General features: G+C 43.3%; 1 protein-coding gene across 1 annotated transcript in view; it reads right to left on the reverse strand.

Annotated features, from left to right (window-relative positions):
• TSPAN7 (tetraspanin 7) overlaps positions 1 to 25,712 on the reverse strand; it is a 295,355-nt gene that overhangs the window by 26,965 nt on the left and 242,678 nt on the right. The window contains exons 2-4 of the mRNA XM_069636549.1: positions 24,021 to 24,209; positions 13,206 to 13,280; positions 10,767 to 10,862 (exon numbers count right to left, since the gene is read on the reverse strand). Coding sequence (XP_069492650.1) covers positions 10,767 to 10,862; positions 13,206 to 13,280; positions 24,021 to 24,209 — 360 coding nt within the window. The remainder of the gene's footprint in view (positions 1 to 10,766; positions 10,863 to 13,205; positions 13,281 to 24,020; positions 24,210 to 25,712) is intronic.

The following is a 25,712-nucleotide window of genomic DNA, read 5'->3' on the forward strand; positions in this document are numbered from 1 at the left end:
AATCCTCATTAGGATCTGGTTAAGAATGCCATGTTTTGCATTTTATAGGTTTCGATGAAAACAAGTTACAACTATGCATTGTATCCCCCTTCCCATAATATGTTAAAATGTTCTCAACCTACTGTGAACCCTTCATGAGAAAAACATCACTGAGTGGGACACCCTGCCGTGGTAAATATGTCTGGATGTTCTCTATCTGGCAATATCCCCCATTCTCAAAGAATGGACCTCCCCGTTCCAATGAGTTCTCTTTTCTAAACATATGAAGTTCTGCTTCCCAAAGCGCATCGTTTCTTTGACAAATTCAGAGACAATTTGTCAAAAAGTCATACAATCTTCAATTAATACATCCGTTTATTTGGAAGTGATTTTATGAAGATTTGTTTTTGTTTAAAGGGAAAAATAGGTAAATCAGGGAGAAAGGTGGTGTGTCGAGGTTAATGTAGCAAGTTAAAGGCAGGTCCCAGAAACTGTGAGTGAAGTAGTTCAGGGGTAGTCTCGGGAGGATAGCTCAGGGGCAACGTGCTCGCCTTGGAAGTAAGACAACACGGAGCAACACAGGTTCGATCCACGGGTCCACGCTTAGAAACCTCAGGTTATTTATAATGAGCTTAACACTGAATCATATAATTAAGTGAAGGAGATGTGGTTTCAGAGGGGCCTTTCCCCGCTACTGGCTGAAAAACAAGGAAATCCATGGGGAAAGGAAAGCAAAGGTGATGAGAAAAAAAGAAAAACGGTGCAGTAGAAGTTCTAGGGAGAGATGAGACTGGGGCGTAGCCCCCAATTAGAAGAGATTAGTAAAAAAAAATACAACAAAAGGTGAAATATTATTAAGCAACAAAAAAACAATGTGTCAATTATACATTAATTAAAAGAAATCCTCCTCGGTTATTTGCCAAACAAACATATTCATAACGTACAGAGAACCGATTTGTTACATTCGATATAGTGGGTCAGGAACATCCCTTGTGTGCAGTGCAAACGACAATTCACTTATGTCGAACAAATCTACCATAACAAAATGCATCCTGGTCAAGTCACCATTCACCAGAGTCAATGGGACTTCTCCAGCTGCCACTCCTGAAGTAAGACAGCGGAAATTTAGACATAGCAATGTCCCTTCTAGAAAGGTCAGGGCTGAAAATGCCCTGCACAAAGTGGCTTTAGCCCTGCCCTTTCAATATGGTAGATAGAATGATGTGTGTTGGTTTACCCACGTCATTCCAATGGGACTAAAACAGGACTTGACCTTCCTCCATAAGAAACAGTTATGAGAGGTTCTATTTTATTTATGTTGTGTGATGAGGAGACAGATGGAAATTACCCTGCTACAAACATTATGGACCCTTCTAACAAAAGAAATACAGAGAGTAAAAATGAAATCCAACAATGTCTCCATCTTTAGTAATGATGAAGGGATTTAGCATTACTACTGGAAACCATCGTCTGCATCAAGATGTACTGTGTTCGGTTAGAAATTAAAGCAGCAGAAGTATATACTGTCAGTCATGTCATCAGGAAATTGCAAAAGAAAAACGGCCTCCTCAAAATATGTTGCACATAAAAGTTGGGTGTAAAAATATGTTGCCCATATTCAAATCATACAAGTAAGAACAACCATAACGTCATACTTAAACCAATTAGGGTAGAGTAAATCTCTGAAGAAACCACAATGCGTTCCCTTGAAAATTCACGTGGAGAGAAACCCATCACAAGTCTTCTGAGCGGCATTATATCAACACTGAGGGAGTTCAGTGAATTGGCGGAAAGAGAAACACACTGTAGAGGAGGAGCCAAGTACCCCCACCTCAACCACTTCACCTATATCGCCTATGTTGCCTATAGACTTTGTACCGAAATACGAGACATATACAGAGCAGTTGAATCGACAAAGTGCAGAGTATGGACTCTGTGCAGTACCAGTGAGATTACCAATACCGAAGAGAATCTGGGAGACGAGGTTCCCATTAAGAAAGCCATATCTGCAAATAAAGAAGGATAGCAACCATTTAAAAGAGACTCCCGAAGAAACAAAGCAGATAAATGGCAAAGATGAATGGTGACGTCACACAGAGTTGAGGCGATGTGGATGAACCAGATGCAGAGACCCAAGAATACGACTATTCTATAAGGCATCAAGAAAGTATCGAAGATAACTGACATCTTGGGATCAAGGTGAAGAAGCGTATGCCACAGAAAAGATGAAACCATCAAGTTAGTTTACACGTGTACAGAAGCAAGAAACTCAAGTAGCAAAGTAATCGTGAAGCTAGCCATATGGTTTATAATGAGTCGATTGCGGCAAGCGTCAATATATACATATATGTAGATGATTAAGTAAAGGATGGATGTTTCAACTACGCATTATAACAGTGCTGAACAGTAATAAGAAGGCATCATTTAAAGTGTGTCGGTTAAAAAGAAATTGAATTAACAGAATGAATCTCAGCAGTCAGAGGTGGATGAGCCAAGAAGCCAAGGTTTTCTCAAACCGGAGCAAACTGACATTGGATACAAATCATGTGAAGGAACAGAACTCCTGTTCCGAAGGCGTGACCAAAATAACAAAGACGTCAGAGGTCTATTAAGAATTAATATTTTAAATGCACCAGAAACTCGATTCCATGGTCTCCAGTCACGTGGAAAAATTAAGTGGACGAACTAAGCTGTCACACCTATGCACGAAGGCAGATGGTACTTTCACTCCCTCAAATTCCCAGAGTTAAGAATATTTTCAAGAACAAGCTTCAAAGCCCTAATTGACACTGGACCATTAAGGTGTTGATAGCTTGATATGCTAATTGGAGGGAAGCTGGTACCAAGACGAGCTCACTAGCACCTGGATGTTCAGCCCGTCTGCTGTTGGACGTGGGTGGAAAAGCATTGATGAAGGTTAGAAACCAACCAATTTTAGGGGACAGTGTAACTAGGGGTCCTATAATTTTGTAGCCAATGGGAGGTCGTACATTTAGTGACGTTCATAGTGGCCATTTTTGAGGGGAGGGCTTAGTTGCCCCACCTGATGTTAAGTACCCAATTACTTTCATTCACTGACTCTAATATAGAATGCATACTTAGATACTCACTGAGAGCCAATTATCACTGCAAATAGGTTTTTGTAGTTTGCCACGTAGGATGGCATTGGTAGTACGCAGGTTAACGTCATTGATGACTAATTTGGGGTATTAAGCACTTTGGCGTAAAGCGCTATATAAATTCAATAAACATAACATAACATAAGAACCCAGTTTGTTTTAGATGCATTGAGTAAGAGGATCGAGCGAGTGCGTTGATGTTCGTTGTACTCCCTGTTTTAGACAATTGAAAATAAAACAGTTTTACCTTTTGCCAAATTACCCGAGTCATTTCGATTGTTGATGTATGAATATAAATCTGCATTCCAATTCATCTCCAGTGTATGGCTACTTGCCGTAAAGAGCTGGGATTTCCCAGATCAACACCACATTAACAAACCCATAATGGCACACAGATTTGGGGAAGCTGATAGGCCTGGTAGGGGTCTCGGTCAAGCTGGCTGTTTAAACTTTGAAGGAACAAAGGTAACAGGAATACAAACCTCAGACGAGTGATCCTCAGCGACAGCATTGCCATAAGTGATGCCTTTGTGAAATACTATGAAACCCTCCATTCTTATCGTGACACGAAATCTGTGTCAGATATGAAGATATACCTGGCTGATAGAGACCATCCCAATTTGTCGATGGAAGCGGCCGCATCCTTCAATGCGCCCATCACATTGGAAGAGGTTACTGCTGCGATCTCGGATATGCCTAGGCACTATCGCATATCTCAGTATCCGTGTGTCCAGATCCTCTAAGTTCATATACACTTATAACCTCGCTGCCCATCTCCCATACTTAACTACTAAATTATATTTTCGGGCTAGTCTTCCAATTTCTTTTTACAGCTATCCCTGCTGACATCAGTTTATTTGTGGCTTGGGCACCTCTAGACTGGCGTGGGCAGGAATGGTGAAACCCTATGACCAAGCAGGCCTTGCAGCCCCCGATTTTGAGCTGCACTAGCTGCCCAGGCACAAGTTGCGGCTCATTGGTACGCATTATCCACTGCGTACCATCTAGAGATAGAGAAATATGGTGCAAAGCCGCTGAACCTCTGCTCCGTCCTGTTCTGTAATAAATGCGAGGAAAACTGCACATTCAATCTGGTTTGAACGACGGTTAGCGCTTGGTCCAGATTGTTTCGACGACTGGGTATTAGGGCTCCTACAGCAGGAGAGGGCCCCTATGGGGCTTTCTCAACATCCTACCAACCCATGGTAGAAGCATACAAATTACGTATGGGATTTCTTTATAGGGGATATGTTCCCGGATGGGAGGTTCTTCTCAATACCAAAAGTCACTGCTAAGATGGAGAGCAACCAGATCACGCTGTTGCAATAAGTCTGCGTAAGTACAGCTTTCAGAGAGATGTGGCCATCCTTCCCTTTAGAACCAGATACATACTCGTTGGTAGATATTGTCACACAAGACTCACTTCACTGCAGGCTAGTATCGAAACTTTACAATTCTACCCAACAAGCCCTAGGGACTAAAACGCGAGTACGCAGCCAGTGGGTGAGAGTTGCCAGATGACATATGGGCGAGATATTGCTTTCTCACTTAGGAAGCCTTGTTGAATGCAAGGTACCAATGCAGTTTAAAGTCCTAACAGGCTACATTATGCACCTGCAAAGGTTGATATATTTGCCCTCAATATCACCAGAGAATGCCTGAAATGTCATGGCGCCTGCATACTGCACATGTTTGGTCATGTCCAAGAGTGATGGCATTTTGGTAGTGGATATACTAGCAGAAATGACAGATACACCACTCTTGGTGGCACCGGCGAAATATCTTCTTGAGACATAGACAAGGTAACACTCGAGAATCGGAAACGGTTTAACCTGGCATGCCTTTTTGCCAAGAAATGTATCCTGAAAGTATGGAAATCGAATCAAGCACTGACTCAACAGACATGGGCGAAGGAATTAGTGTAGAGGAGCAGTTGCATGCCTCTGATCCTGCCCCCCTACCTCTTATATGTTGGTAGCCTGAGATTGTTCCATGCTTGACAACAGCAGTTGTGACTATACCGCAGCAAGTGTTTGAGAGAAGATATCCTCTGAGAAAACCCTATGAAGTGTATCCGCGAAGAGACGACAACCTGAGGGAGGAACTCCCTGAAGGAATATGAAAAGGAGCAAAAAGAGGAGCTAGTGATGTCACGAAAGACGAGCGCGAGACCCTGAGAATATTGGCTGAAGGAAATGCATGGATCTTACAGAAACAGATGACGCAGTTAAGAATCGAGTAAACTTTCATAGGCAAAAAGAATATTGCTTATGTGCAAAACACGGCAGAAAATGCAACCATTCAATGATTGTACAGGCGCTGAAATGCAAGCAGACTAAGTGATCATAGAAGGTGGCTATATAGACTGCAGACAAAGCCACCATTGTATAAAAACTGAACATCTGTATCATGAAATTAGTTAGCCAGGACCCATGAAGAGGAAAAGCCGAGAACTGTGTTGCAGCAAGAATAAGCTGAGATCGTGGAAACGAATGGCGAGACTGTCTGGCTGAACCATCCCTTGTTAAGGTGCAAAGAAAGAACACCAAGCGTTTCAAGTTTTATTCATTTAAGACATTTAAGTGCTGCAAAATGAACCAAATCGTGGTCTCCTGTCAGGTGAACCAAGGATGTAAATAGAGTTGAGCGTGGAGTCCTAGAACAATGACAATGAAAGCCTGTACTCCCATATATACCCACAGACAAGGATACTTTACAAGACCAAGTTCAAAGACAAGGATACATTGCAAGGCCAAGTTCAAAGACAATCTGCATGGCAGAAGGTTTGGGTGATGAGAGATCTTGGGCTAATTGGGTGGGGAGGTAAAGTCAAGTCCACCTCCTGGCACCTGGGTATGATCTTACGCTCTGCTAAGTGAACTGAATGTTACAAACATGGCACGAGCATGCCAACCAATTGTAGAGAGTTGTATAATGAAGGGTCTTCGAGTTTGAGAGCCAATGACATACCGTGTACTTAATAGTGTTAAAGATTACATGTTTTTAGAGGTAGGCATAGGTTGTTCACCTGACAGTAGATAGCAAATCACAATCCTAGTCCCTATGCAATGTATACTTAGATGTTCCCCTTGAACCTATCACAATCCCTCGTAGGTTTTCTATTATTTGTCACATAGCAGGACGTCACTGCTGACGTATATTTTGCATATAAGGATGTTTTTATGAGAAATGCGCTGAGAGCTCGAATGAATGTCTGTTGATGTCTGTTGTAACTCGCTGTTTTAGATAATTGTTATTACAACAGCACCTTTACCATCTTCCTGAGTTGGTTCGATTATTTGGTGCCTGAGGTATTCTGCATCCCCATCCATTGCATGCACGATACCCAAAAGGCCATATGCTCATTAGCATATGCAAATGAGAGAAAAGCAGCCTGCATTTCCACATTCCTCTATCTCAACGACCCAAGAACATCCCATAGATGAGTATATATGTGTATAATCAAAAAGCTCTCATATCTATTCTGGATTAAATCAGGCTATTGCACTTTATTGAAATGTATGTTGTGTCATCTGGTCTGTATATTGCCACTGAAATGATGCCTGATTAAAGTATACTATGCATATGTTGTTTTGTAACCGGCAGTCTTTCATACAAGTGATCTGTACCTCACTGATGGTTAAATAAACTATAAAAAAAAATATGATTTAATTCTAAAAGACCAGCAATAACATATATGTTGCAAGATCCCTCAAATAGTAGGTGTTTGTGGTTATAGTAGAATACTATATGTGATGTGTTTGTGGATCATGTTGGCATCTTGCAGTAATTGCAAATACCTGTGAATATTACAAAGAATTTAGGCCAGTTTCTTTCCAGGATAGTAACAATTACAACCTTGGTGTCGTCACTTATTGGTTAGGCCAAAGAGGATGTCATTTGTGATGGTTCTAGTGAAATCATCAAAGATGTCCTACGTGACAACACATGTGGATGCAAGTTAAGATTTGCACTACCAGAGATGCAAATTGTGGCAACAGCCAACAACAGCAATGCACTAGACTGACAGTATTACAAATAATGGGTTCAGAGGTCTCCAGGGCATAGTACAGTCTGATTATAATTGTTCTTTTATAACGTGCTTGACACCGGAGAACAGTTTCTAAGTGCAAGACCGGGATTCGAACCTGTGTTGCTATGCATGGTCTTACTTCCAAGACAAACGCCTTGCCCCTGAGCTATCCTCCCAGCGTACAGGACTTTGGCTTGCAAGAGCTTGATTTAGAATGTGTTTCTTGGAAGGTTGAGAAGTGGCGAGATGTCCAGGCATGGTTACTCATGCATGTCACTACAGATATTTAAATATTTTGTACTACACTCCACCTGTACAAATAGTCACAGAAAGCTCCTTAGAAAACCTCACAGAACTAGATTTTACAAAAGAGAACGACCAATACCACTTGCAGATATCCTATGTAACAAATGAAAAAAACCAAGGAAATGTTCAAGGCAGGTTTGTGTAGACAGAAGGGGGCCAATGGGTGTTTGATGCAATGTGCTCTAAATCTCACAAATGATCAAAAGGTGGGTGAGATGCACTTTGGTGATACGTCAAGATGAGCAGGAATTTCCTCTAATCCTGCACAACTCAATCACCACAATGCCCCGCTTGAGCACCTCTACAGGCCACCATGCGACCACACACCAACTACATCATGAACCTAGCACTGTCTGGTCTAGATATTGCCTTAACAGGATGGCCTCTGCTATCAATCTAGCCGTATGGGCATTTTATGTCAGACTGGCCTGGTACCATCTGAGTTGAAATCAGCGAGGGTTATCCCCCTCTTGAAGAAACCCTCTTTGGATCCTACTATTCCGGTTAACTTCCGTCCTATTTCTCTTCTTCCTTTTCTCTCTAAACTCTTGGAATCTTTGGTTATCCCTCTACTGTCTTCTTTCCTAGAGTCCTCTAATGTCTTTAACTATGCACAAGCTGGTTTCAGGCCAGGTAGAGGTACTGAGAGTGTCCTGGTCTCTGTGCAAGATGACTTGTCCAGACTTGTCGATGCTGGCGGAGCTGGGGATTTGATCCTATTAGATCTCTCCGCCGCATTCGACACGGTTCACCTCCTTTCTTTCTGATCGCACGCAGACTCTTGCGATGCCTCCCTTTCTATCTACTCCATGCTCTCTCACCTGTGGGGTCCCCCAAGGATCTTCTCTATCTCCGATCTTGTTTAACATATATATATGGGCCCTGATTTGTCTCATCCGTTCTTATGGGCTTAATTGCTACTCATATGCGGATGACACACAAATCCTAATTCGCTTGGATCAAGATCAATCCGAGGCTGCTGCTTGCCTCCGTGACTGCTTTAGAGCAGTCGGGATATGGATGGATCAGAACTGGTTAAAGCTAAATGGGGATAAGACGAAGGTATTGGTGGTAGGACGTCCTCCCACTCCCCTACTATGGACCCCTGCCTTCTGGCCGTGCTCTCTGGGCCTTTTACCTAGCCCAGTTAGTAAGGTGAAGAACCTAGGGGTTATCCTCTCCGCTTCCTTATCTATGGCTAACCAGGTGGCGGCCATCTGTCAGTCCACCCACCATCAGATCCGGGTACTTAAAAGGGTCATGCCTTTGATCCCTGAAGCCCTTCGTCCTCCCGTGGTGGCTGCGTTAGTTCTCTCACGGCTGGACTAATGTAATTTGCTATACCTGGCTCAACCGATTGGCCTCATCCATCGTCTCCAACGAATGCAGAACCTTGCAGCCACGCTAGCCACTGGCTCCACTTATGGGGCCCACATTACGCCAGTTCTACGCCAACTTCACTGGCTGCCGGTGAAGCAGCAAATCCATTTCAAGTCTCTGTGCATCGTTCACCGGGCTATTCATGCCCAGGGTGCCGAATTTCTACAGGCTAAATTCACCAGATACTTACCGGGCCGGGAGCTCCGCTCCGCGAGCTCTAACCATCTGACCGTTCCGAGAGCTAATCGCGAAAGGCTCGGCGGCAGAGAATTCTCTATTGCCGCTCCTAAACTGTGGAACAGCCTCCCCGTGCCACTGAAAGCCACCACTGACCATCTTGGTTTTAGAAGAGCTCTGAAAACCTACCTGTTTTAATCCGTGGTCTTCCATCGTTTTTTCCCTCGGCTGAGTAGCCCCTTTCTCTAGCGCCATGATGCCTCCGTGCGACCGTGCGCTTTACAAATTGCAATACAATACAATACAATCTCACACCGACAGATAAATAATCACAGTTAAAAATGCACAACCACAACACCAGAGCCACCTACCCTCATCCCACATATTTTGCCCCCACTCAACTCCACTATGAAACCCCGCCCACTTTTCCTTTCACCTTGTCTCAAAATCCTCTTCTTTCCTACCCACTGGTCAAGGTCTGGCAACACCCTTGCAGAGTCACAATACGTCACATCTCGGCAAAAGGCAGGTGCTGTAAGACCACTACCGTGGCGATGGACACAATATGAAGACTGAATAACATTCATGCACTCAAACCAGTCAAGGGACCACTCCACTCCCCTGGCACAGATGCTGTGCTTACGCAGCACGCCATTGCTTAAACAACCCACTTTCAATTACACAACAAAATGTTCAGGCACAGTCCAGGAGGAGCTACAACCCACACTCTGTTATAAATGAAGAAATGACAGAACATCAATCACACTCTAAGGAGCAAGGTAACCAGTGGTAGAACAAGATGTGCCACATCCCTAGGATTATGCATGTGTTCAGTCACCCTTTTATCTGTACACATGCATCTTAAAGGCAAAACCACACACTGCCCAAGATTGGCTGTTAAATACTTACTTACATTCAAGATAGCTAAAACTAAAAATTATTGTTCCAAGCGGTACGTTCAATTTCCGTGATTATCGCTTGTTTGACACATAAAAAAAAAACATGCTTTTCAGTTGAGCTGCCTATGTAATCTCAATGCATGACCACAACCTAGACACTTGTGTCAAATAACGACTAAAAGCAGGGGCTCAAACACAGGCCCCTTTGGAGTAATTGTAATTGGTTATTTATAACGTGCTTAATACCCAGAGGTTTCTAAGCGCGGAACCGGGGATCGAATCTGTGTTACCCCGCGTCATCTTGCTTCCAAGGTGAGCCCATTGCCCCTGAGCTATCCTCTCAGCCCGGGAGTGTATCCTTCAGACATTATATTCATAAGAGTTTTCAGAGATGTCCATTCAGGCCTTTTCAGTTGCGAGTTGTTAGGCTGCCTTTAGAGCTCACAAAGTAGATTAGAGGAATTCAAAATGACAAGCTAAAAGCTGGGACGGGCATTAAGATGCAATTGCATGCATTACTTATTGTTTTAAAATTAAGTGTGAATGATCGACGTGATGTTAGGTGAGGAAAGTGGGCAGCAATTTCTCAAAATCAGTAGGTTTATTGGTCGTTAGCATTTTCTCTTCCACGGTTAGGCTCCTTGCAGAACTCGGTGGCAGAAGAGAAACCATGTTCTACTGCTAGTCAAGTACAATTACTCAAGGGACCTGGATACACACCCATTTACTAAAAGGGGATGGCATTTCCTTGCTGGGGGCTAATGTCCTCTTACATCACTACCTGTGGTGTTGAACTTTGTATGTGCTAATTAGTCCCGCATCTCACCTTGATAGAAGGTGTACCCTGAAGGCGAAGTCTCACATTGCACTTACCTTGGACTGGATATCATCCACCGCAATGCTTGCGTGATCCTTCCCGTTGTAATTGTGAATCGCTTCAGTATACGTCCGGAGAAAAGTGTCCTTGATCTGATGGTGAATAAAATAATACACAAAATATATATCACAAAACGGGTTGTATCATATTTATTTTCAGCCTGGCCTGGCATAAAAGGGACACTTGACTACTGAGAGATGCTCTTCCTGGTTATTAGCGGGAATAGTAGTCTACCCCTCCACCTGGTTCCTTTTAGAACATTTCAATGTATGTCTTGAGGCAAATGGGTTCTTCTACAGGTCAGAGGTAATGATCCAAAGGCCATCATTAGGTCGTCTGGTGAAAAGGTGTGCTTTTGAAAAATCCAGTACAAACCAACATATGCTCTACTCCAAAGTCAAGACAAACAGCAGCCCAAGAGGAAAGGAAATGGCATAAATAGGAGAGGTCTACATTTAAGACTATAAGCCACTGCTAGCAATTTACCAAAATATGGGCCTGAATCATGCTGTTCCCATCTTCATCTTGTATCCTGGCTTGCAACATTATGTGTTACTACTGACTTCTGCAATTGTAGTCGCTCGCCACTCTTTTTGAATGCTTACTCTCTGTTCTCTCCCCCTCTCCCTTTCTCCCTTTTCCTATCTCCTCCCCTTACGTTCTTCGATGCACTTACTCTATCAGAATTGTCCCTGGACCTAGTATGATAGCAACCTCGTCTGTCTCCTCCCACTTCCCTTTACTTTTTTTGTTCCCACCACCCCCCTCCAGCACTATCCGAAATGTCATCAGGCCTAGTACGATAGTCGCTTGTTTTGTTCCTCCCCTCCCTTTCAGCACCCCTCTCCCTCACCTTTTTTTTCCCCTCCGGCTCTGTCAGAAATGCCGTCAGGCCTAGTACGGTAGTCGCCTGTCTGTTGCCATTTCCTTCCCTCTCTCCCCCTCCCTTCCTTATAGCTCTTACAGTATCTGAAATGTTGTCAGGCCGAGTATGATAGTTAATTTCACATCCTTACTGTTCATGGCCTGTAAGAATGTCATTGTATTTTCCCTTGTTCCCTCCCTTGCCTTGAAGCACTATTGTGTATAGGCGCTATATAAATAAACTATCATATAATATTTAAAAACATACCCATGCAACAAGCAGCCAGGGCAAAATGCGGCTTTCGGTATTGTTAATTGTAACACTACCCAGACTGGGATGTACTGCTGTCATCTTTCCAATTAGCAGGTATAACCAAAAAGGATCTGGCACATGGTCCCAGTTTCTGGGCCTGGGTAGTCCAGTCATTGCTCTCTAGGTCACCTGTAACAATGGCTGCAATGACCTCTGCCTAGAACATCACAAGCAGACTGCAAGCGAGCCAATATACAGTTCCATTTAAGTCGGAATGCTACCCACAACATGCTAACAATTGAACGAACAGCATGAAACTGAAGGAAAGTAGTTGGGCTCATTAAATGTCAGTCTTTCCTTCAGACAAGAGCCCTCCCCTGTTTCCATTAGCAGGAGCACATTTGCCCACACCCAGTTTTTCTTAAACAGACCCCGTAACGTGTTCGCTAAAAAGAATTGTTTTATTTGCGTACCGATAATGCCAGACTGCAGCCAAAGATGATATAAACAGGCCCGCCCTTCAGTCAGTCCAATATCAGTTAGTGATGTGTACCTCAGCATTGCATCTATAATAGACTGAGTGCCTGCACATAAACACCCCGACCCCCATTTCCAGATGTTCTATTGTCCCACCACAGCAGTACTTAAATTGGTCCATTAGGTCTATTACACCAGTCCACAGAATCAGATCTTAAAGGGCGGCCCTTAAATTGACCCCCAGTATGAGCTCTTACACCACCACCCAGTATAAACCCTGCGATTGGCCCCTGTGCAGCACTGACCATTATGCAATTGTTAGTATCTTATAATGGCCCTATTGAAAGGGCTGATAATGGGGGCAGTAGAAGAGTCTTATGTGGCCCAGCCGGGGAGCAGATACTAGGGCTAGAGTGTGAGACTAAAGATAGGGCATTGGAGAGTTCAAGCATGCACCATGCGCGCCTCTAGATAACCTCACACAAGTTAATAGTTGCACAAGCTGTTGCCAACTATAAACTATGGGTGACGTAGAATGTGGATCTTCAGATTAAGGGAATCTAGGGCACTGATCTGCATGACATGCACTGGGGACAGAACATAAACAACTCTGCACAGCTGAGCCGTGTAAAAGGACATCCAGCCTCTGCAATGAATTTCCTCACACATGAACCCCTTCCCTCAAGTGCCACAAACACATAATGTCAGCGTCAATGCGATCTTCAAAGAGCCCTCAAACAAATGAAATCAGTCCCCTTGTGCCACTCTGGCAAATGCCCCCTTTTCAATTTGCGTTGTGGGTTGAAATTGACATTTTTAAAACAATATTAACTTTGCTCACCTCATGGCGGAAGACAAAACCGGAAATGCCTGCTACAAGTTCTGCCAGGAAGACCAGAGACAAAAACATGGCATACTGAAAAAGAGGAGGAAAACAAAACCCAATCATGAAATCAGCGCTCCCAGTGTTTAGAGCAGGAATAGTATTATGACAGCATGGCTTTCTTGTGAAGATGGCATGGCTGGTTGAACCAGGTCTAATCCTGGATTTCTTCCACAAAAGCAAGACACTTGCACGTGTAGCTCCCCGATAGCAAATACTTCATACACACACGGTCTAGGTTGACCTGGTATTATATAGCTTTACTCACCTAGGGCCAAGCTAGCCCGACCTCCCTTGTAGCCTCGCGCTCCTTTTTTTCTTCCTCGAGGCACTTTTCCTGTGCTGAATGATATGATATATGATGCGGCATTTAAAACGCGCCTGTACACGAGTGCCTCTAGGCGCAACAAGACAAGGAGGGGAAAGAAAGGGAGGACAAAATAACGACCTTACTAGGTCTTGTGTCATTCAGATAGCGCAAGTGCGGGGAAGGGCAGACGTGCCAGGGGGGAGGGGAAGGGGAGGAAAAGTAGGAAAGTAATTCCCTGAATATTGAGTTGCCACACCTGCAGCAGTTTAACAAGGATTCTATCCTTGGAACCAAGGCACAAGCTGAATCGAGAGTCTAAAATATTCATGGAGGGACGCCTCAACAATGCCAAGAAAATGATCAGAATACCATCAATCTAAAATGGGGGTGTTCAACAATGGACACTGAGTTAAAGAGCGGGAAATGGAGTTGGGGAGAAGGCACAACACTATCCCCGACCCTGCTGCCGCAAAGGCAACGGGGGAAAGGGATGTGATGCAGATGTAGTCGAACAGACATAGTGTGGGTCAACTGTGCAGGCCAGTGAGTGACACAAACATATTTGGCTCCCCTCTTGCTGTCCTCACTTTTCTGCAAGCTTCTTCACGTAATTGGACAATATTCCCCAATCCCCTCACTCCCTGTGCGAACCCTTCCAGATATATGGGTACTATTCCCTCATGCGCCTAATCGCTGCAATTGCAAAGCTTTATATTTTAATCGTATATCCCAGATTGCTGAAAGTAATTTGCGCCATATCTGCCTCGCTCATTTATACCCTCACATTGCTGCACGTGAGTGAAAATACGTTTCCTAAACTTTCGGTGTATGCATAGCTGTGAGATTACAGACCTTGGTGCACTAACGCGGATTTCAACATGATAGCATTCTGTCAAGATGTAATCTTTTCAGTGAATGGATACCAATATACATACTAAAATAAAATGTAAAGGCATTCAGCATACATATTTAACTTATTTTCAAAAATGTATGTAAAGGCTTTTAATATACAAAATAAAACGTTCATATATAAAATGAGCACCATCATTTCGTCATCTAAAATCTGTATCTCAGCGTTCGACTTGTTCGGACCGTGGAACCGGCCGACATGCCGCTTATGTGGAATTTGAAATCGGTCCACAGATCTTGCCTCCTGTCAGGTGCTACCGTATGAATTATCTACATAGCACAAAGACTTCCAGCCTTTGGAAATTGAAGAGGCGCGAAACATGTGTCGCTTGAAGAAATGATGGCAATTCTATAATCAATCAATGCTAGTTGTGAATAGAGTGAATCTTTTGTGACTGGTACTTTAAATTCCACTGCACAAGCTTCATAGGGAATGGCCCCCACACAGTTCATTGTTCATTGTGACGCACACTTCTTATAGAAAAACCAGTTGCCATTGGCTGCAAAGAATCTGTATAACTTATATTGGTTGTTATCCACCTTTATTCACATGGTGATGAGAAGCCACATTCCTGCACTTAGTGAAACTCGTTTTAAATAAATAAATAAATAACCCCAAAGGAAATGCATACATGTGTGCATCTCTCCGTATAGCTTGTGGAGGTGTTCATTTCGTAAGCTTGCACACATTACCAGGTCCATTTTACGTCACTGATCAGTCCGCTTTCTGAGCATAGCAGTGTTTCAAATATTAAGCTTAATAGGGATTTTGCACGACAAACAATAAATCACTTCCCAGACAGTGAAACCTTGCAAAACTACAAAATGATCAAATACAAAAAAGCTAGCTATCAATTTCAGATGCTAAACTTGAAGAACATTGAAGTTCTGGTGCCTTTTCTTGGACTGCCTGGAAATATGTTGGTGAGCAGGTAAAATGAGAAATGTCAGACTTCATCAGATGTTGGCGACATGATAAAATGAGCACAAAAAAAGAAAAACCCACCGGAGCTGGACATTTCTGTACCTTAGAAAAAAAAATCTTTTACTTTACAACCACATTTGCTGCAGGAATAAGTACGCAATGAATACAGTCCCCGAATGGCCCCTTTTTCTACATTGTAATACATTGGGGATAAGAAACGGGCACCTACTTGTTCCCATTGGAAAACAGTGGACACTGCACCATGTGAGCTTTGGGAATATGTGTGTATGGTTTCCACCAGATGCACACCTTTAAGCGCAGGGAAAGAAGAGGCGGGTTGACTCAGTGGAATTGTAAGCCTATTGTACATGTGGACAACTTAAGACTATGTGGTAAAGGTGTGAAACCATGCATTCTTTTCCCACCTGTGTGTCTTTGACTCTTACATTTGGTAATTTCTCCAGGGGCAGGCAGCTCACTCATAATGGCAATGGGGCATTGACCCACCACTTGTTGTGAATGAGCCAAACCAGTGGAGTTAAAACACTGAGTGCTCATCCAGCTACAGCCAAGTGCCTGAGGGTGAGCTCTTAGTCTGGCTTGACCTGTTAAAGGGAAATCTGGTTTACCTGTGACAGTTTAGAGTGCCCATGTCCAAAAGACCATGAAAGTTGGGAGCGTTTGCTTCCCAAGACTTTAAGGGCTCGTTGGGGGTGACGGTTCGAGTACTGCAGGATTGAATATGCGTAACGGGTTCCTCTTGAACCTCCCGCACATTCAGCGGTCTAAAGGCGGCATGAAGCACGTGCATTGGCTCCACTATGATTGCCCTTGGGAACTAGAAATATATCTTTTCTCCCTGGTTCCTGTTGCATGCTGTGTGGGAGCCAGAGGTCCATCATGGCAGGTGAAGCCCAGACCAGGACTGCATTTAGGAAAACCAATATATTTATGTATATATGTAAGTATGTATTTATGTATGCATGGATGCATGCATGTGAGGGTTTGTGTCTAAGTGAGTGTGTGAATGAGAGAGTGTATGTGGTTTGACAGCGCATGTGAAAGTGAGCATATGATGTTCTGTTGCTTATGTGAAAGTGTATAAAAACTGTATGGGTGCATGTGGGAAAGAGGGTGAATGTGTTTGAATGTATGTGTGCCAGGCCAGGGAGCAGACCTCTGATTTGGGCAAGAACATGCAGGACATATTTTCTGTGGCATTGCATTTTTCACTCTGAATAAAGGGTAAAGCCAACATGTGGAATCTTCTTAGGTGTGTCGTATGGGATGTCATTTGTGCAGCATGTGATGAATCGAGGGAATTCATCCCTTGTCCCAAAGGGGCGCACCTCCTGTGAGGCTACAGTGGTGAGCCCGCTCCACAACACCGTCCCCTTGGGGTTGAGGTAAGTGGGAACTCACCGGGAGAGACTTCCCCCATAGGGGACAAGGCCTCCCGTTCCCATGATAAACTCTCTAATACACTCCACATGGTGGCATACATTGGACCATCTAGCACACAAATAATTGCAAGTTTCAAAACATTGATGAAGAGAAAGTTAACTTATGCCATTTCCAGAAAGAAAGAGCAGTTGTCTCTTCAAATACCAATCTCCAATTAACTGCCATGAGTAGGTTGACGAGGGAGGGTATAATGAATGAGAGAGCAATAGAGCAAGAAAGCAAGAAAGCAACGCAGAGAGGGGAGGCCCCCTGTGAGCAGAACACCTGAAGAAGGCAGAGCTGAAGCGAACAGTAGAAGGAAACACTGGAAACACAACATATGTGAGAAGCAAGAATTTGAGATGGCTGGAGCGGAAAGCTTGGTGGTGGCATGACCATAAAGCAATCGTATTGGGCAGGCTGCCCATCCAATGACACCAACACCACCCAAAAGAAGAAGCAGCAAACGGTCTGGTTACCTATAGTGGCATGGGGACGCTGAGAAGGTGAGAGGGTCACAAGAAGTGGACGTCGCGGAAAGCGAACCGACAAGGAAACGGAAGAAAGGAAGAAGGTTCCAAGCATCTACAGGCCTCAGAGTCCCTACAATATTGAAGGTAACTGGGAGAACACGAATAACAGGAAGCCAAAAGGGACTCGTTATACAATCCAAGAGACTCGTCCCAGTACAAGTGATGAAAGCTTGAAGACAAAGTTGATGAACTTGAACTGTATTAATGTGAGAAAGAGAAGCATAGAAACTCTAAAGAGGGAGAGCAATAGAATTGGTGTATAACTACCTTGGGAGGAGGTGAAAGTAACCTGTTATCCAAGAAACAAAGGGTGGAACATAACAAAGACAAAACTATGAACTAAAGGCTGGAGAAGCCCTTAGGATAAACAATATACAAACAGGCCATACCAGGAAATGGTGAACTATAATTACCCAGAAAGCAAAACCCCCTTTAGAAAAATATATCCTACCAGATCATTTAGAGCCCTTTAACACAGATCAAAAGGTTCGGCAAAGGTTACGGAAATCCAGCCTTACATAGGAGAGAACATCTAACAAATTCCACCACACAGGGTGGGAGTGGGGGAAAAAATGTCATCTTTTCGCTTTTTGTGGGCTGCCTAAAAATCAGCCAAACCAAATCATTTATTTGTAAGGCGACCTACAAAAAGCTAAAATATGACCTAGAACCAAATAGGTAGGGAATACCCCAAAGCGATAGAGAAAGTTAGGTCTTATTCTTATCATTAAATAAACACATGTTGGAAATATCCTCAGAGTGTCTGTGTCCTCCTCCTGACCTGCCACAAGCAGCTGGCAGATGTTCATATTTTCTTATTGTGGCATGGCATTTTTTTTATTGCCATGAGTGTAAAGCCAGGATGAGTGCTTGTGGGAAGTTTTTACCCATGCATCCAAGCCCTACCATAAAACTGTGCAGTACTGGCATGGAAAACATCATGATGGCCAGAACTCCCCAGAGAGGGCACAGGGAGAACATGAAGAATAGGCTGCCACCCATTTTTGCCTATGATGTGAGCACAGGAGGGCACTGCCTAAAACCACCATTGGGCTACACACACAGTAGCCTGAAACCATTGGGAATGGCAATGCTGATTGCCAAAAAAGCAACTCAGAACTGTGGGGAATTCATTTTCTTAATCCCAAAAATGGTTGCATTACCAGTACTCACCACTATCAGAAAACCGGCGTTTTAAAACCACCAGACTTTTGTGTAAAACTGAACAAATGAAACAAAACCAGACCAAGGAAAGACTTGCTAAGAGGTGGATACAATGTAAAACTATATTCTGAAATGACTTGAAGGAAGTAATTATTTAATGTATATGTAATAATTGTAAGTGATTTAAACTGGGAACAAAAAGTGACATTTAGCTGAAACCTGGCTTAATGAAACTGAATTCTGCCCGACAACTACCCCCGACAGGAGTTGAAACTGGATCAACAGCTGTGTTCCCAGGCCTGACTGCCAGGCCTGGCTGCATCCTGAGGTCACATGGCCCTGTTGATTGAAAGGGGAGTGGCAGCTGGGGACTACAGGGAGTTGAACAAAGGCCTGTCCTGGACTCAGGTAAATGTTATATTGGGGGGGGCGTAAAATAGCTTCCTCTTGGGAGAAACTGGGGGGCAGCTGTGCCTCTGTGAACAAGCTGGCTTGGCGGAAGTGGATAAACAAGTTATTCCACCCTGTGATGTGGGAAGCCACACCCCTTTTTGACCAGAGCATAATTTTAAAAAGATAGATAACTCATAGTGCGGACTTGTCAGAATTATATAAGTAATATCATTATTTTTGTGATTTTTCGGTGCACATTTTAAGAGGCGTTAGGACTCTGTGGTGTATTCTGGGGGGTTGCTAGCGGAAAATAGGGTCTCACTCCAAATGTATGCATGTTAAAAATCTGACACTTTATCATCTGTAACCCATATCCCTGGTGCAGATTTGTGTAAGATCTGGAAAGGTTTAGAGGTCGTTATCTGGATGAAAAGGGGAGGATTCTGTCATCAGTGGACACGACATCGTACAAAGACAGGGATCGGATGGTTTGGTGCTACAGAAAATATGTTAACTGGACCTATAATATTAGAAAAATGGTACATCGATAAATATGTATTTGGGTCAGAAATAGATTTGTGTGCAATCTGACAAGGGGAGGTTCCTCTGACCATAAAACCTACAGCATCACTCTGACTCACATTTCCTTCCCCCAATCAAGGGAGAGAGGAGGAATTGGCCAATGATAAGTGAGAGGGGCAGGTTTAGTTATGACCAACGCACACACCCACTTTCCAAAACATATAAAAAGAGACTGCTGGGACAGGTAGAGGCATTCAATTCCATTTGCTGCGGAGCATGGTGACCGACGACTTCACATCCAGAGATCCAGACATCAAATCCATCAATCTCCAGAACCTGTAGCAGAAATTAACTCCAGAATTTGTAGCAGAGAGGCCTGAATCCACCAGCTGAATCCTTTTCAGCAGGCCTCAAAACTAACCAAACTATTCAACAGCCGGGGCGAGCTGTTTGAAGTTTTGCCGAGAATTTTTGCAAGAACATGTAGCAGTACCCAGAAAGCAGTGTTACATCCAGAATCCAGAGAGGCTAGACCAGCAGAGCAGAGCTGACCCAGATCGCTGTGAGCAGAACCGGTGCCTGATTGACCCGCTGAGCAGACAGAACCGCAGCCGGACGTGTTGACCAGATCCGTGATGAGGCCTATTTCAAATTGATATTGTGAGTACCTAGCAGAACTGTGCAGAACCAATCTCTTAGTTAAAATAATATAATCCAAACTATTTTAACCTAAGTAGAACAGCCTCCTAGAAATCATGTTATCTGTCATTTATAAAGCTGCACAACTGTCACCTGTAAATTCTGAAGCTGCAAGCTGTCACCTGTCATTTTGAGTTTACTTTAAATCCGAATAAATACCTTTATTTAATCGTCCGTATCTCTGGAACCGTTTGGGCTAGGAATGAAATTTAACTTTCCCCTGAAAGCTTAGAATCTAAGCTTTCCAACAATCTGACTTCCTACTACTGATACTTTTACCGCAATCGCGATTCACGCAATCGCGAAATTTACCGCGATTTGCGATTTCGGCTCAATTTCTCCACTTGTCAAAATAGCAGCTCCATTCTTTCTTTTGTTAAAATCTGTTTGCAACTTGGTAATAACTCATAGAGCATTGGTAAAGTGAGCCTGAACTAATATAAAGTAAAAGCAATTTTAGCACCTTTTCACTTCCTTGCAAACCAGATTAAAGTAATTTGCCTGTGTTTCAAACTCCTACCTGTTTCCTCTAAGCTTGCTGGGGGGGGAACTGAATTTCGTATTGTATTTGATTGCTTTCCTGAGAACTGTGTGCTCCTCTGTCCATCTCCTTCCATTTCTTACATTGCATAGGGGAGGGGGGTGAATTGCCAGAGAAAAAGTGATTATCTTATCTTTTGCTAAAATCATATCAAGTATTTCTGTACTGCATTTTATTCCTCATTGCATTTCCTTGAAACCATAAAGCATTTTCAGCTACCTCATCCTCTATACTACTCCTAAGTAATCAAGTGTACCACTGTAACATTACCCATTGTGGATCCACATCATATGTCTCAGTGTACTATCAGATATTAAGATATTATAAAAGTGTGATAGATATATATTGTTGAATTGTCCAAATAAACCTTTTAATTTGCAAAACAAACCTACTTCTTGGCTCAGTGGGGTCAGGGGGATTCTAAGAGGGGGTTGTTATACAAGGGTTGTCATCCAGAGTACTGAACTGAATATAAAAATACATCAATAAGGGTTTTCCTCAGCATCCCAGACTAGGCATTGACTTAGCTGTAGTGTTGATTGAATATCGCTTACATGTTGTCATGTGGCTAGACTGACCTACATTGGTGCAGGCAGTCCGTAAATACATTCTTACATTGGCATGGAGTTGTGTACTGGCCATCAAGGGTAAAGCAAACATGACAAGTGCTATTACATAGCTAGGCTGACCTACATTGGGACAAACAGTCTGGATATATCGGGCCTCATTACGAGGTGGGCGGAATGGGTTTAACGGCGCCGGTAATGGTGCCGGTGCAGGTAAACCCATTCCGCCCTATTATGAGGTTCCCTTGCGGGACCTCCTCTGAACATCTGGTCAGACCAGACGTCCTTTGCGGGTCCCGCAAGGGGACCAGGGAGCTAACAACAGGCCCGTTATTAACAGGCCCGTTATTAGCTCCCTCCCCATTCCCATTGAGCCCTATGAGGGCTCAAATGGGAATGGGGATGGATTATTTGAATGAGGAATTACTGGGTCCTCCCAAGTTGGAATGGCCCGGTAATTCCTCATTCAAGGAACCCAGACCAGAGTTTGGAGGCAACCATGCCTTATTAAGGGCATGGCTATTTCCAAACTCGTAATGAGGCCAATTGTCTTACTGTGGCATGGAATCGGGTTTATGTGATTATAAGTTAATACTTGCATATGTTGTGGCATCCTGCATTACAAATGTGTTTTGTACAGACATTGGATGAATAATGTGGCCTTGCCTAGAATTTAATTTCCCAGCACTGGAGTATAGAACTGTTTTCCAATGGTTTAGATAATTTCTCGGTTTCTTATGCAAAATGCATTGGCCTGTAGATAAAGGGACCATCATAGGACTACATTCATAGTATGCCTGTTTCTGCAGCCAATGGTGTTTTAAAGTGAAAGAAATTTTTTTCTATGTAAAAGATATGTCCAGCTCTGTGTTTTGTTCTTGCTCATTCTATCATGCGACCATCATCTGATGAAGAAGACATTGGGATTTAGAAATCGTTTGCATCTTATCAGCTCAGCATAAAATGTTCTGTTCGTCCAATAACAAAACAAGGATTTTGTTTAATTTCCAAACTGAACTAACCAGGTATCAACCCCTTTCTTTGCACAGACACTCTACAATTCAGGTGTTCATTCCTCTGTGCACACGAACACACACACCAACAACAATTGGATACAAGAATACCATGTATTTGAGTATGAAGCAAATGTGTATAAGAGGACTATAGCTTTTGGAGTTGAGCTCTTAACTGTATTGCTGAAATTGGAAAGAGATTGATGGATAAGATCAACTGCAAACAGCCAAATGCATGGATTACCGACATATGCCATCACCTTTCTATGGTGAGCCCATGATGCAGCACACCATGTTGTGGTGTGCTTTTGAGATAATGTATCAATATTTCATTCATCCTTTGTCCACCAATTTCCTCAGCATGACTTACAAGCCAATAGTCAATAGCCTTCTACGTAATTCCAATTCTGAATGTGCCACTACATCTCCTGTGATTACACAAGGTACTCAGCAATGTGATTAGTGTGTCCTGAATTTGTAGGAGCATCCTAAAATCTATTCCAAGTCTGTTGCCTTCCCGGTCTTTAGTTTAGCTACGACCAGCATGGCCCTTTCTCAAATGAATGGGCTTTCATAAATTAGTACACGGCGAGGGGTTGTCGGCCTCTCAGCCAATGCAAAGGTTCAAAACGGGGGCCTTACCACATGGTAATCCCATTGTTTTAGCCTCATAGCGCGAGGCCACCATCTTCCCCCGCCTGGGGTTCAGGTAAATGCTGCCCGCATCCCTTTCCCTCGCATTCCCTTACCCCGCTTTTCCATGTATTTTCCCCATCCCATCCATGCCCCACTTAACTTTCGCTGCCTGGTTGCTCACCAATGCCAGGAAATGCAGTGTTCCAGGAACGCCCCTGCAGCCTCGCAAATTACCATCAGGGACGCCATGGTCTCTTCTCTGGATCCATTGCAGGGATCTTTTTGTTTATTTTTTTTAATTGAGAAACCACTGAGTCCTTTCTAAACTTAACAAACAAACAAAAAATAGTATCTGGTACATCATGCTAATAGCAATATTACCCTTGCTGGGGGAAGGGGCATTACCTGGCCCAGTAATGCCTTCCTGCTCGGGTAATAATGCTCAATTAATGAGAGAAATTCCGTCCCTTCCTTTCATTCCGACTAGACTCCGATGATCCCTTACCATGATGGCTAGGACTGATGGGAGTTGTAGTCCAAAACATCTGGAGAGCCAACCAAATTATGTGACCTCAATGACTTATGTGCAGAAGCAACTGCCCCTCCCATAATGATCAAAATAAGGCCTAAAATGCAATAGCTTCTTCCAGATTAACCCTGAGATTAACGCATAATCGCCTCTTTTGCTGCTCGTAGAACGTAGGCAAAAAGGACCTCTAGTTGGCGCATATATTGCATACCTTTCCTTACATATCTGTCAACTTTAAAGGGGACATACATTGTCTGAATCCGTGGCACACAGAAGAAGCATGTTTGGCCAAATGGTATCACAGAAGGACCATAAAGACGGATAACCACAATCACGCACTACTTCAAATAAGGCAATTCCCCTGGTGAAATGCATAACAGATTCCAGAACCGAGGTTGGTAGGTGGGAACACGTTAATCTGTTGAGAAACTACAGAATTAGGAAACACATCAGTACTGCAAGTGGGTAAGTGATCTTTCTTGTCCAATGTCTTTTTTCTGTGTAGTAATCTGCGCTGCCATCTTAAGGGTCCTTCAGTGATGGTACATCATCAGATAAAGTGATTTAATAACATACATCTGCACACTTACCAATTTCAGCATCCATGGGCTTCCTCGACATGTCGCAAAGCACCCAAACAGGCCAAAGACGATAATGGTCGTGCCGGTTCCAATGAGGACGTAGGGTGCGTTGGTGGAATTCTCAGCGATCAGGGAGATGTACGTGCCCAGCGTGAGCTTTCCCCATACTCCAACGGCTAGCAGGATAACACCGGTTATCTGAAAATAGAAAGGCAGCACTGGTAAGACATCTAAGAGCGGGAGGCAGGGCTTGTGTAACTACTTCCATTATTGCCATTGAATGGCAAGCACGAGTAAGTCAAATGCATACACATGTCAACAGACAACCAGTTTGTATCGCCAGCATCAGGAGGTAAGGAATTCCAGAATTGTGGAGCAGCAGTAGAGAAAGACGATTAAAATTAGTAGCTGGCCTAGCTTTAGGAATATCAAGTCTGCGCACGTCCTTGCTTTATGTGGTCCTTGTGCCACCTTCAATCTGCAGCTTCTCAACCAAGTAAAGTGGCGGGGATCAGGAGGGACTTACTGTAAGTCAATTTAAATTGACCCCACAATTGAAGCAGAAGCCAGTGCAGACTGAAACCACCATTGACAAACACATCAATGTTGGCTTTTGTGTAGGAATGGCATCAGTATTTTCCAGGCACTGCCATAATGTTAATACCTGACCTAAGATGGCAACAGATGGCAAGTGGTTTTGGTACCTGGGCACATTATGTCAGTGCCCAGCAACTTCCTAGCTAATGCCTGAACAAGAGCCCAAACTGTTGAATTTGCAAATGCTTTTTGTATAGGAGTTCAGTTAGAGAAAGAGACATAATGACACACATACTGCTTATAAAGTGATTGAAGGCACACTTGGATAAGTCGTGTCTATTAGATCAGGAGCTTGAATACAGGTGCACTTAGAGCCACTATATGTTAGTAAGCGCTAATAAAGAACATTTGCTTCCCAGTAAAAGCAACAAGCTAGCTCTAAGAGATCACAAGGTTGTGGGGTTTGGGTGGGCAGGGGCGACTAGTTGGTAGAAATGACCTGTAGGGACTAGCATGGCAATGCATGAACAACAGATGGGTTCTGTCGGGTATTTTGTGGATATTTGGGACTTTGCAGTATTTTCTTACCGCCAAAATACCTTTAGCAATAATCACTCTTTGTATTCATATTGTATTACACATAACAATAATACATTGCATTATTTCAGAATTCAGACCTATTTAGATAATGTGCGCGTTAATTTGCGTGGTTGGTTTATTTGTGGCCCCAATATCCAACATCCCTTGTTTTTTATCTAGATTGTTCTTGATCACTTGAGAGACCTCAGGCCTACATTTTAGGGATACCACATTTTCAGTGTTAGTGTTGTGTGCCACCATGGGCTATTGTGGTATTTTTGTGGTAATTTCCACTTCCTTATATACGGTAGGGAACTATGTCCAGAGAGTCTCTCTTCCCGTTGGCTCATGTACCTCCAACGAGCTATGCTACAAACAGTCACTCACAACTGTCCATACTGAATATAATCATGCACACATCTGTTTTAAAATGACAATTGCACTGTTTAAAAATCTACCCACGTTTAAACCTTTTCCCATGCAAAATGAAAGAGAGAAATAATACACACTAGCTATCTGTTTTCAGATATTTTTGTATTATAGAAATTTCCTTTAAACACAGTTTAACCCTTTTTTTACAGAAAT

This window comes from Ambystoma mexicanum, chromosome 7p, assembly GCF_040938575.1.
Source record: "Ambystoma mexicanum isolate Mex_15411 chromosome 7p, UKY_AmexF1_1, whole genome shotgun sequence".
NCBI classification, from domain to species: Eukaryota; Metazoa; Chordata; class Amphibia; order Caudata; family Ambystomatidae; genus Ambystoma; species Ambystoma mexicanum.